Raw genomic sequence first — 14,085 nt, 5'->3', positions numbered from 1 at the left:
AAATTTACAGGATCAATGAATAGTCTGTGATAGTATCATCCTCTTCTTTGGTCTTCTCTAACCCTGAGCCTGCTAAAGGCATAAGACCATCTCTTGCAGTTGGTTCCAGAATTCCCCTTTCTGAGAGCTGAAGTCCACAGTTGCTGAGATTGAGATTGTTGGACCACACATGAGGAACATGGACACCTAACTCCTTTTACTGGGTATGAAGTTGGAGAAGAGGAGCTGAGCTGACACAGAAAGACTCGGCTTTAGCAATAGACTATACAGGTAGTCCTCAACTTATGTCCACAATTGAGCCCAAAATTGATCTTACTGAGTGAGAAATTTGTTGCGAGTTTTGCCTCATTTTATAACTTTTCTTGTCACATTTGTTAAGTGAATCATTGCAGTTGTTAAATTAGTAACACAGTTGTTAAATGAATCTGGTTTCCCCATTGACTTTACTTGTTAGAAGGTTACAAAAGGGGATTGCATGAGCCCAGGACCCTGCAATCATCACAAATATGAGTTAGTTGTCAACATCCAAATGTAAATCACAGGATCAGGGGAATGTTGCAACAGTCGTAAGTGTGACAAACGGTTATATCACTTTTTTCAGTGCCATTGTAACTTTGATCAGTCATTAAGTGAACTGTTCACTTAAGTCAATTATTACCTTTATTTGCATCCGTAGCTACTTTTTTTTTAAAAAGTACAATAGACACACAAGTTTTCATTCCACAGAAAAATATATAAAACACACAAAAGCACATGGACTCCTTTAGTAGTTTACCATAAGTAACATTTGTTAAGAAAATAAAAATGAAACTTTCTTAATGCAATCAACAGCTAGACAAGATTTATCAATATATTAATTTATCAATGGACTAAACGTGAGTCAGCATGATTTGGACTGAGGTATAAGCCTCTTATCATTGCATTCAGTCCTTGACTTACAACCATAATTAGAACCAAAAGATTTGTTGTTAAGTGGTGTGCTTGTTAAACAAAGCATCAGGTGATCACGCCTGATTTTATAACCTGTTTTGCCATGGTTGTTAAGTAAGGCACCATTGATTGTGACTTTGCTTGTCAAAAGCTGGCTACAAAGGTCACAAATGATGATCACACGACTACAGGATGCTACAGTCACATTTTTCACCACCACCGGTCACTAAATGAATGGTTGTAAATCAAGGACTACCTGTTTTGATATCCTTAAAAATACAGCCTGTCTGTGGCTACGGGCATAGAGAAGAACAGTTCTTGCTACTCACGGCTCTTGTTCCAGTGTGTTCAACTTGGCGACAAAGTTCCATGGTATATAGCCCACTTGTCCTGTGGTGAGAGACTGAGCTTTCCACCATTCCCCTGTCCTAAAAGAGGGAAGAATTGTCTGTCCATCTCCTTATTCTTCAACCCCATCCCTACCCAACAGACAAAGGCAGAGAATGAATCCCAATGGAGGCTTGGACAACCCTATTCCTCCTTCTTCCAGTTTGTGTTCCTTTAGCCATGTCAGCTGGACACCAGGCATTAGTCTTCCCCAAACAAGGAGCTCCTTCCCATTATCACAGTATAATTTTTGCACAGTGAATTTTTGTGATCTGTTTTATCAAAAGGTGACCCGTCATCCCTCCACTCAGGACAGTGAACTTGAGTGGGATGTACTCTAACACCAGAGCATCCACTGGGGAGAGCAGGGTGTCCAATAGATCAAGATGACTATTGCAGCCTGTCAATCAAAGCCCAAACCTTTTTTTTATACACTTCACAACTTATGCATATACAACCAATTAGAGGCAATACATGAATTTCTGTGCCTTGGTAGAAAGTCCAAACTCAGAGACTGAATTCAATCATGACAAAAACATAGACTTCTCACATTGTTTTGGTTTGTGTTTGGGTGTGTTTGCATGTGTGTGTGTGTATGTATACATACATACTTACAAGGCCTTGCAGTTTTAAATCAGTTGAGCTGAATTAATCTTGAGGGTTCTCACAGCCCAGTTAGAAACCTTTTACAGAATTAATGTATGTCTAAATCCTCATTGACCTATATTACTGATAATGACATGATTAGAAGCTGCACTTCCTAGTGGAATACAAGCCTTCAGTGCAACTTGAGATATTTTCAGACAGAAGAGTTCATTTCTTTTGCTGATGAATCATGTAGTGCCCCACAAGAGAAACCAGCTTACTCTTCTACTATCCTCAGCTGTTCTCCTGTCCGAAGCAGCAGATCCCCTTCATGAGTTGAATCATAGTCATAGAGTGCAACCACCAGTTTATCTAAAGAGGGCATGAACATAAAATAGGTTTCTGAGTAAAGGCTGCTAGGAATAGAAGGACATTAGTTACATTGCAGAAGACTATGGACATGTGTGAAGACCATGGGGAAGGATATTGTGAGGATGCAGACATAAAAGAGGCTGAGAATGAAAGAAGGTATATTGAAGAGAATGGCTGCTTGGAACAAATGAGTCAAGAAATACACACACACATATATATATACATACATACTTTCATAGATAGATAGATAGATAGATAGATAGATAGATAGATAGATAGATAGAGAGAGAGAGAGAGAGAGAGAGAGAGAGAGAGAATAGTTGCAAACAATATATTCAAGCACAACATTTACAGTTAAAGGAGCAAAAAGGAATGATTCTTAAGGAAACAGAATATCAAGCACCAGGGAAATCAGGAGAGTCAAGTAGTTCATATGAGTGTAAAGATTTGTTGCAAGCTTAAGCTCCCTACAAGAAACTGACTAATTGGCAGTTAAGGGAAATGAATAGGAGATAAGAGAGCATTCAAGGTGAGCATGCATGGACTCATGTCTTATGACATGTTTGACCCCTCCCTCAGGTTCAGCCTACACAAAATAGTGTTTTCAGTGAGTGAAGAGAGCTAAATTAGAAGCCTCCAACACAGTGAAACCATTTAAAACTTGAAGTGGTAAAATCATCTGGAGTGAAATTGAAGTGAGGGAAAGCTGAAAGGAGTATTTTAATAATTTATATGGGGAGGATAGTGGTGTGTTGAAGAATGGAATCAAAAGAAATGCAATCAATGTTCAATAAGAAGGAAAAGGAAGCCATGTATGCTATGAGTATGTCAGAAAATAAAGTGATAGGTGTACACAACATAACTGGAGAAGTGTTAAAATATGCTTATGGATCATCTGTGCGATTTATTTAACACACATGTGAAGACTGTGTCTATGATTGGAGAAATCCTGCTATTATTCTTATATGCAGAGATAGTAGTAGGAAGCTGATACTAATCTGAATGAGTATGAAAGGTATCAATCAACAAAATTGAGAAACTGCAGTGTGGCTATATTCTAGGCAGGGTTGAAGAGGTGTGTCCTCTGCAGCAAGTCATTAAAGAATGTACGAATGTGAGGAAGTATAAAGTATTTGTTGATTTAGAGAAAGTGTATCCTAAAGCAAATAGTTATGGAATGTGGAATTGGTTGACTGCTGAAAACAATAAGAGTGGTACATGACAGAAGCAAAGAGCAGGAGAATCAGTTAAATGCTTAGCAAATAGTTAATATTTGAGCAAGGAATAAATCAAGGAAGATTATTGTCATTTTTGCTTTTTAATGAATTTATGGAAAATGTTTTTTAAAATATTGTTGGTGACATTAGACATGTATTGGTTACGGACAAATGTGTATGTATGTAAACAATGCTATGTTGTTGAGATTACAAAATATTGCGGCAACAGTTGTAAAGATTATTCTGATGTAAGAAGGAATCTGAATCTGAAATTAATCTATCACATATCAAGGTACAGGTGTCTAAAAGTTATACATAAATGGTGAACAATTAAAGGAAGTACATGAATTTATTGCCTCTAGTAAAATGTTTGTAGAAAAGACATGCTTTTGAAAAGTTGGGAATAATATATCATATAAATAAAAGTGTGCTGAAAGAAGAAAAAATATCAGCAAATTAGCCTGCTACTGTCCGCTTAAATTTATGGAAATAAGAGTTGGGTTTATCAGCAAAGTCAGTTAGTTTGATGTAGTTTTAAGGCACTAGTTTGGAAACCAGAATACTGTACGTTCTATTCCCTCCTCAGGCATGAAGCCATCTAGGCAGAGGTGGGATCCAGCAGGTTCTGACCAGTTCTGGAGAACCAGTAGCGGAAATTTTAAGTAGTTCAGAGAACCGGCCAATACCACCTCTGACTGGAGATTTTACAGTATCTTTCCCTTCCCCTGCCACACCCACCAAGCCACACCCACAGAACCGGTAGTAAAAAAAAAAAAAAAGAATCACACCATTGCATCTGGATGAGCTTGGGCCAGTCAGTCTCTCTCAGCTCTAGGAAGAAGGCAATGGCAACCCACATCTGAAAATCCTTGTCAAGTTGATATAATAAATACCATGTTTCTCACAAAATAAGGCCTGGGCTTATTTTTTTTTTGACTCCCAAAAAAACGGCTAGGCCGTCTTTTTGGGGGTGACTTAATTCCCCCGCTTGCATCCTTGAGCGGGCAGGCGGCAATGGCTTGGATGTTGACCTTGGCATTGGTGGGGCACTTTGTATCGGGAGACCTTCCGCCACCGTTGCTTTCCCTTCTCCCTGTGCTGCCGCGGCATTTAGAGCAACTGGAGCCCGGCAGAGACACTCGGCTTCAGGTGCTCTTGTCGCTGCCTTCCCTTCACCTTCGAAGGCAAAGCCAATTCTTTTAAAAATGACGCCCTACTACCGGTACGACAAAGCCTCCCCTGCCCAAGAGGGCAGCCCAACCCCACGTGGGGAGGCAAATCTCCCGGGGCCGCAGCGCAGGATCGGCCCACCCTGGGAGAAGTGCCCAGCCGCCATCCCTGCCTGGTGCCAGGCAGAGCGCGAAGAGCTTCGCCCAGCGCAGCTGACAGGCGGGCCCTCCTGCCCGGCGGCGGAGCTCTCGCCAAGGCAGTGAGCGCCTCCCTGCCGAGCCCTCCGTTCATCCCACCAGGGCCGGACCAGAGCCGCGGGTGCGCGCCCGCCTGCCAAGCAAAAGAGCCGGGCCGACCCGAGCTTGGCTTCCTTCCCAAGTCCCTCCAGCCCAAACCCAAAGGGGCCACCGGGAGAGGCCACTTGATGCAGTGATAGCGCCCATCCATCCGTGGACAGGGAGGCAAGGCGACGGCCTGTGCCACGTCCTCCTCCAAGCTGAGCCCCGCCGAGTGAGCGCCTCTGCCTGATGCCCGTGCCGCTGCAGTGTTAGGAGCTGCTGGTGCATTTGGAGATGCATGGGGATGGGGACGGGCTGGGCGAGGGGTGGAAAGGACGGGCGGCTTCGGGCTCTCTCTGCTGGACCCGCTGGTCAGGGAAGCAGTGCTGCTGTCGCCTCGCCTCGCTGTCCGTGGGTGGTTGGGCGCTATCACTGCCTCGGGCAGCCTGGTGGCATGAGCGGAGGGCCTGGCAGGGAGGTGCTCGCTGCCTTGGTGAGAGCTCTGCCACCGGGCAGGAGGGCCCGCCTGTCAGCTGCGCTGGGCTCCCCAGGCGAAGCTTTTCGCGCTCTGCCAGGCACTAGGCAGGGATGGCGACTGGGCGCTTCTCCCAGGGTGGCCCGATCCTGCGCTGCGGCCCTGGGAGATTCACCTCCCCATGTGGGGTTGGGCTGCCCTCTCGGGCAGGGGAGTCTTTGTCGTCCCAGTAGTAGGGCGTCGTTTTTAAAAGAATTGGCTTTGCCTTTGAAGGCGAAGGGAAGGCGGCGACAGGAGCACCTGAAGCCGAGTGTCTCCGCCGGGCTCTGGTTGCAGGGAGGAGCACTGGCTGGCCGCGCATGGGTGCACGAAATGCCAGCAGCATGGGGAGAAGGGAAAGCAATGCTGGCGGAAGGTCTCCCGATATGAAGTGCCCCACCAACGCCGAAGTCAATGCAGGCAGCACCATATCCGTGTATGCAACAAAAGTACTTCCTAACGGCAGGGCCCCCCCCGCCATTCCCCCCTATTTCACATGTTTAATATAGGCCTTAATTTGGGGGGAGGGGCTTAATTTGTTTTTATGCCTATAAAACATGCTGGAACTTCCTATTGGGGGAGGCCGTATTGTTGGAGAAACACCGTAATAACAATAAATATATGAAAGAAGAGCCAGTGGGTCAAAAAGAAGGTCTAAAAAGTCATGAGTGGATTGTTTCTTTTTATTTTTCTTATATGTATCCATTTTGTGTATTCATAGCTATGTTTATATTTATACCTGTTATCTTATAATCGCTTGACAAAATAAAATAAATAAATAAATAAGCAATCAAAGAAGTGGAGTTATGGACATGGTAGAAGCAAACAAACATGGTTTGCGGGATTAAAGATGAGATGAGAAAAATGTCTTTGGTTTTCTATGGAAGAACTGAAGAGTCCACAATATTGTAGGACAGAGGTCTCCTAACTTGGCAATTTTAAGACTTGTGGACTTCAATTCCCAGAATTCTCCAGCCAGCTAGCTGGAGAATTCTGGGAGTTGAAGTCCACAAGTCTTAAAGTTGCCAAGTTTGGGGACCCCTGCTGTATATTTTGGGAACCAACAAGGGCTGGCTTAGGATAGGAGTTAAGGTGCAGACTGGAAATCAGGAGAATGTGAGTTCTCATCCTGTCTTAGGCACAAAGCCAGCCTGGTGACCTTGGGCCAGTCTCTCTCAGCTCTAGGAAGGAGGCAATGGCAAACCACTTCTGGAAAAAAAAGGCTAAAAATAGTAGAGATTTGTCCAGATAGTCACCATAAGTTAAAAAAAAAACACCTGACTTGAAGGAATGCGTGCACACATATCTTGTTCAGACTTAAGGATTAGCCACAGTTCTAATGTAGTAAGGAATGCAATCTATCTCTCCCACTTGTTGATAAACTGATGCGGCTCCCTTCTTTTGTTCTCTCCCTAAGTTTTCCCCCAACCCTTTGACTTTCCAACCAATCCTAAGATGCTACAGATTTATTGCATTGCAAAGAGGTCCAGATAGTTTTTGCACAGCCTTGGCCGACTCCCAAAGTTGAAAGGAGAAGAAAATGCTTACCTTGAAGGGGTGAACTGGGAGGAGGAATCCCTTCAGTCATCAACAGAGGAGTGTGTAATTCAGAAACATTTAAAGTGGGTCTCTGCAGGAGAAACAATGCTAACTAAAATCAAACATCCTTTAATTGCAAGAAAGGTGAAAAGTGAGGTAGAACCATTTTCAAATGTGATGGAAGAAAGCCAGAACTAAAATGCTTCCTTCTCACCCACATGAAATTATTATTATTCTCTAATAGTCTTATAGTGTGCCATATTTCCTGATCTGGCTAAAATGAAAATGGATCCTGCTACCTGTGAAATCAGGTATACAACTAGGCCAGAGAAGAAGACATAATTCAAACAAAAGTTGGAATACACAAGCCAGAGTGGGACACCTTTGGGGTGAGACGTTATACCAGTGTTTCTAACCTTGGTCTTTTTAAAATGGGCATCTTAAAACTGCCAAGGTTGGGAAACCTTGCTTTATACAGTACAGTAAAGTATTCCATGCATACAGTAGCTCCCCAATGAGTTTTCAAAAAGGAGTTATGGGATTAATGTCCAGATGAGCATACCAGAGCAATAAATGAGATTTCTTACCTGTGGCTTGGTGGCTGGATCAATAGGATAGTGGCACACCTCACAAATCTCAGCATCTATAGCCCAGTCATCATCATAGTCTAAACTGTAGCAGCAACCCATAATGTCTGCAAAGACAGGAGAGGAAACCGAGGCACAACCAAATCATGAGCCCAGCTTCAAAACTCCGAACATCTAAGATCTTCGGCAAATCTCATGAAATTAGAAATATAAATAAATAAATAAATAAATAAATGCAAAATGAAATGAATTTGTAACAAAATATATTGCCCATCATTCATGACATTACTGAAATAAACTAATAGGTACTAGAAGCAGCAATACAATCACTTGACACCAGTGGTGGGATTCAACTGGTTCGCACCTATTCAAGAGAACAGGTAGTTAACTTTCTAAGCAGTTGGGAAAACTGGTTGTTGGAAGAAATCTTTTGTCTTTTTCCACTTTACAGGGCTAATCCTGTAAGGAAGGCAGGAAGGAAGCATTCTGGTATTGTTTCTAGTCTAATCTTTATTGCCCTGCTTACAGAAATTGCCTCTCAGTTAGCCCTTATAACAATTAAAGATTCTTGGCAGTACACCCAGACTTACTGACACCTGAGCTCCAGAATTTTCTTTTCTTTGCTGGTACTTTGCTGGGGCTTGACGTTCTTTTTTTCCCTTTTTAAATTTTTTTTATACATAAACATTTTTGAATACAGTGTTTTGTCCGAGTCTGCTATTTAGGAAGAATAAGAACTGGATTTCCGGTCTGCAGCACTTCGGAGCAGGCAGGAATTCGCGACTGTGCGCGGTTCCTGCCTGTGTTCACTGCCCGAGTGCCCCGAGCCATTTGGCTTCGGGGCTAAGCCACCTCCGTAGAAGGTGGCGAAGACAGGGGGGGGTCTGGCAGGGTCGAGAGATATCGCACCTCTCTTCCCTAGCCAGCGAAACCCCCTTTTCCAAAGGCAGCTGAGCGGCGGTCAGTAATGGCCGCCACATAGAAGAGCTCAGCCGGGAAAAGAAAGTGCAGGAGGAGCTGTGAAGAAGTGAAAGTGATTTTTGCTGACCGGGACAAGTAACAGTGAAAGTATCCTGGAATTTGAAACTTGTTAAAGAAACATCATTCCCAGAATGTGTCAAGCGGCGAATGTAAATTAAAGGAAAAGCTTTTTTTTTTTTCCACTCTCCTTCCGAACGTGACAGCGATAGAATCTTAAAAGAAATCGGAAAACCCACATTGGAGGTATGGATTTCTGAACATTCAAAGGAAAATTGTTGCTGTAAGTGGGAAGGGAGAGGGAAAAAAATTGGAGCAGAATTTGAAAAAGGAAGAGATGGCCTAGAATTTTAAAGAGCTTTGAATATTAATACGGCTTCTAAAAGATATATTTTAATTGGAACTCTTTGATCAAACAGCAACCCCAGAAGGAGAAATGGAAGAAAGAAAAAAATATTAAAAGAAATAGTTTATTTGGATTCTTTGGTGACTTTGAAACTTTTGGGAATTATTCTTGATTAAAAACACTTGGGTGGTTGTTTTGAAAAAAAATTTCTCTTCACGATGGCATTGCTTGTGGATGAACTAAAAATTGAATATAAAAAATATAAAAAAGAAGAACAAGATGGAAAAGATACTTTGGGCACTCTTTTTCAATTTCTAGAAATGGCGGTATGCACTTATGAAAAATTGACTGCGCAGCAGGATGACTGGGACAAAGAAGAAGCCATCTTTGATGAACAAATGGTTCTATTTGGGGAGGAGGAGAAAGAGGAAAAGAAAAAGGGGATTTTAAGGCTTGAAAAAACAACCAAAAAAGAGAAAAATGAGATGAAAGGTGGATACAAGGTTAGAAAACAACAGAAAGGGGGAAAGCAGAAGAAGAAAAGGGAGGAGGAGAGACAAAGGGGTAAAAAGGGCAAGGAGAAGAATAAGCAAGAGAGAAAGGATGGGATGAGAAGCCTTAATGGTGGGAAGCAAGATTTAAAGAAACAAAACTCATTTAGAGACAATCGGTAAATTTAATTGAAAAAAAGGGATTCTGTAAGGTACATAAGATTGTGTTTTTATAGGTGTATTTAGAATAAAATGCTTAAGATACAAATGAGTATTAATATGTATGATTAGTTTCTTAATGGTATTGATAGTGGTCTTATATGCTTTTTCTTTGTTATTGTTGTGTTTTTTCCTTTCTCATAAAATTTATTGTGCAATTTTAGAATGTACTAAACAGAATCCCAATATAAGTTAAGTGTTATATTAAGTATTATTAAGCTAGGGGAAAGAGTCAAAGGCGTCACTCCAATCAGTGTACAGGAGAAGTTTATTTAAAGAGAAAAGATGAATGGATAGCTGGAAATAGAACAGACAAAGAATGATAAGTATTATGAATTGAACTGAGATGAGATAAATAAAATAAAACTAAGAAAGATAAAAGAGGGAAGAAGCTATATAGAATATTGAAAATGGTAATAAGATATGGAATGGTATATAAAGTGAATATGATTTTTGAATTTGTGTCTGTGTGAAGAGTTTTAACCCAGGATCAAGCAACTTTCAGAAAATATGTTTTATGTTTTTATGTTCTCTGTTTTGTTTGTTTGTGTATTGTTTTTGAAAGGCAATAAAATTTTAATTAGCAAGAAATATAATTTGGATAATAGAATGAAAAGGAGAAGTTGGGATAAGATACGAAGTTGAACAGATAATGTAAATATATATATTACAATTTGGAACTATTTTGTATGTTTTATTGGTTTTTTCAGAAAAGATCTTTTACGTTATTATGCCTTGTTTGTTTGTGTATTGTTTTGTAAAACTAATAAAATTTGTCTTTAAAAAAAAAGAAAAAGGAAGAATAAGAACCATAGCTAATACTATAAAAAAAAATTGTCCCATTTTCTAATAAGAATACTTATAATATCATATAATATTGTAGTTATACATCATCTCTATTTTTAATAAAAACATTCATTGTTTTCTTTCTCTAACTTCTACCCTTTGTCTTTAACTAATCATAGAATTTATTCCATATCAAGTAGTATTCTGGGTCTTCTTTTTCTTTTATTTTTAAGGTTAATCTGTCCATCTCAGCACATTCTAAAATTTTCCTAAGTACCTCCTCATCTGGCGGGGGATTCTCATTTTTCCAGAATTTTGCATAGCTAACCCTTGCTGCTGTCAATACATGTAAAATTAAATATGCAGATCCTTTATCATAACCCTCTGGGATTATGCCCAGCAAATATGCTTCTGGTTTCCAATCTATCTTCTGTTTAATTATTTTTCCACCCAGCTCTCTATTTTCTCCCAATATTGTATTGCTTTGGTGCAAGTCCACCACATGTGGTAGTAAGCCCCTCATATTATTACATTTCCAGCATTTTGCAGACAAGTTAACCCTAACCTAACCCTAACCCTAACCCTAACATTTTTGCCAATCTTGTTGGTGGTAGATGCCACCTATAAAACATTTTATATAAATTTTCTTTATATGCCAAAGCCGTCAACTTATAGTTCCTATCCCATAGTTTTTGCCACATGTCTAATTCTATATTATAACCAAAAAAAATTTGCCCAAACAAATCATTGTTTCTTTGACTTGCTCCTCCTCCATTTTGTACATCAATAGATAATTATATGCTTTTTATCAGTTTTTTGTCTGTCCCCATTAGTATCTTATCTAGTGCCATTGGTTCTTTATTTAGGCCCCATATTTTAATATCCTTCTCATATCATGTTTGTATCTGGAGGTATGGCCATCAATCTGAATCCAACCCTTGACTCTGTAATTGTTGTCCAGTTTTTAATTCACCATCCCTATTCAAAATGTCTTTATAGAATATAGTTTTTTTCAAAATTGATAAGATTTGGATATATTAATGCTTCCATGGTGGAGAGCCAGACTGGATTTTTCATATAATGTTGTGTTTTAATGTCCTCCCATACATTAAATAGTATGTTTCTTACATAGTGACCTTGAAAGTATCTGTGTGCCATACCCCTGCCATACCATAGGAAAGCATGCCAGCCTAGCTGAAGATCATGTCCCTCTAATAATAGTAACTTTCTATGTTTCAGATTTACCCATTCTTTTATCCTTGCCAAAGCTGACACCTGATAGTAAAGTTACCAGTCTGGGAGTCCAAAACCCCTGTTACTTTCAGCTTCCTGCAACATTTTAAACTTTATTCTGGCTTTTTTACCTTGCCACATATATTTCAGAATCTTTCCGTTTAAATCATCAAAAAATTTCTTCTCTAATCTTATCGGTATTGTTTGAAATAGGAAAAGCAATTTTGGTAGTATATTCATTTTCACTGCGGCTATTCTCCCTGTCATAGATAATTGAAAGTTCTTCCATCTTTCTAAGTCTAATTTAATTTGCTGCATTAATTTTACCTAATTGTCCTCTTTCATCATCACACACCTTGCTGTAAGATGGATGCCTAAATATCTGACCATCTTTACTATCTGCAACCTTATTTACTCTGTCAGTTCTTTTTTTTATTTTTCAGTAAGATTTTTAACTATTACCTTAGCTTTTTCCTTATTTATTTTCATCCCTACCACCTCTCCATATTTCTCAATTTTGGACTTGATTCTATTGGTTCTTCTAATATAAAAACTAGATCATCAGCAAAGGCTTGCAATTTATATTTTTCTTTTTTAATTTCCATTCCTTTTACTTCTGGGTCAGTGGTGGGATTCAATTTTTTTTTTTTTTACTAATGGTTCTGTGGGTGTGGCTTGGTGGGCATGACAGGGGAAGGATACTGTATCCAGAATTATTCTTACATTATTTCTAATTTGTCTCTTAGGCAGGAACCCATTCTGATCCGAATGTATAAACTCAATTAGAAATTTACGCTACCGGTCCGCCAGAACCTGTCCTAACTGGCTGAATACCACCTCTGTACATGACCACCCAGTCACAACAACCAGTTCTCCAAACTGCTTAGAAAGTTAACATCCGGTTCTTGCGAATAGGTGCGAACCAGTTGAATCGCACCACTGCTTCCAAACCCGTCATTCTGAAATAGATTCTAAATAAGAACTGCCTGTAGCACTTCCTGGAAGAACATTTTAGAGACCTACTGTACAAAATAAACAAAATGGCCCCAACATCTAACATCTAACAAGTGTGCCTGATAACACTGTTTTTCTTGCTAACAATCCTGCATTTTTAACAACAGCCTAAGGAGCATAAACCCAAATGATCCCCATCGATGCCTCTTCCAAAAAGACATCTGTTGAATTCTCACCCTTACCTTATTCACTTTGGGATGTATTTCTGACCAATCCAAAGAGAATGAGATTATCCTCTAAGTGAACAAAGACAATATAGCAGGATCACTATAGGTCCCAGAACAAGGTTTTATCGGTGTCTGCCTTCAGGTTGGTCTTGATCCCAGGCAACTCTCTGGACAAGGCCATGACATTTTCTTGATAAGAGTTCTCACAGGTAAATTGCCCTTGCCTTCTTGCTAGGGCTTGGTGAGAATAAAAGACCCAAAGTTGCCTACCCACCCAAATTCAGGGACATTGATTTTTAGAAATGCATGGTATCCTACATTGGTATGTAACTGCAAGATATTGCTAATTTGAGACTATTAGACACAGTCCTTGACTTACGAATACAATTGGGACCAGAATTTCTGTTGCTAAGCAAGGTGGTTCTTCATTTGAGTTGCAACCAATAGTATAATCCTTCTTGCTATGCAAATCACCACAGTTTTTAAGTGAATCAAGCGGTTGTTAGCAAAACTGGATTCCGCCATGAACTTCACTTGTAGGAAGCCATCTGTGAAGGTCACAGATGGTGATCACAGGAGCAGGATGCTACAACCATTGTATATACATGCCAATTGCCCAGTGCCTGAATTTTGATCATGTGACTGTTGGAATACTTTGATGGTCATAAGTGTGAGGACTGTTTGCATGTCACTTTTTCAGGGCCATTGTAATTTTGAACAGTCACTAAGTGAATGTTTGCAAGTACCTTTCTTTCCCAACAAATTGGCTGGATTTTGAAAGCAATTGAAGCTCAACACATTTAGAAGACAATAAGTTGTCTATCTAACATTTCATGTAATATCTAAATTCATTTCCTTGAAGTCCTGAATGCTTCCTTTACCCCTTGTATTTCTCATATGTCTTTTTTGTTATCGCTAATTGCATGTATTGTTTCCCCATTAAGATTTACTTCATAATAAACAGGCACAAGGTACTTTTTTCCATGTATGGTGGCTTTGCCAGGAAGTTAAAAAATACTGGATTAAAATACAAAAATAGTTAAATGAAATTACACACTGCCAAATAGAATTGAAGCCGGAATTGTTTCTTTTGGGGATTATTAACGGAAAGTTTCCTAAAAAGATAAAATATTTGATTTTACACATTACCACAGCAGCGAGAATTGCACTCGCACAATGTTGGAAAATGGCCACTATACTGACAGATTGTTTAGTAATCCAAAAAAAAAATGATTGTGCAGAAATGGACAAACTCACTATAGAATTAAACAA

The 14,085-nt window shown here is 39.9% G+C and overlaps 1 protein-coding gene across 1 annotated transcript in view; it reads right to left on the bottom strand.

The window, feature by feature from the left end:
• The window catches only part of LCK (LCK proto-oncogene, Src family tyrosine kinase), a 36,237-nt gene that overhangs the window by 21,008 nt on the left and 1,144 nt on the right, over positions 1 to 14,085 (bottom strand). The window contains exons 2-5 of the mRNA XM_026673696.2: positions 7,580 to 7,686; positions 7,002 to 7,083; positions 2,184 to 2,274; positions 1,260 to 1,358 (exon numbers count right to left, since the gene is read on the bottom strand). Of these exons, the coding sequence (XP_026529481.1) occupies positions 1,260 to 1,358; positions 2,184 to 2,274; positions 7,002 to 7,083; positions 7,580 to 7,681 (374 nt within the window). The 5' untranslated portion in view covers positions 7,682 to 7,686. The remainder of the gene's footprint in view (positions 1 to 1,259; positions 1,359 to 2,183; positions 2,275 to 7,001; positions 7,084 to 7,579; positions 7,687 to 14,085) is intronic.

This window comes from Notechis scutatus, chromosome 8, assembly GCF_049901735.1.
Source record: "Notechis scutatus isolate UNSWTSFEM ecotype Mainland chromosome 8, rNotScu1.2, whole genome shotgun sequence".
Lineage (NCBI taxonomy): Eukaryota > Metazoa > Chordata > Lepidosauria > Squamata > Elapidae > Notechis > Notechis scutatus.
This window is presented reverse-complemented; position numbering and strand designations above follow the sequence as displayed.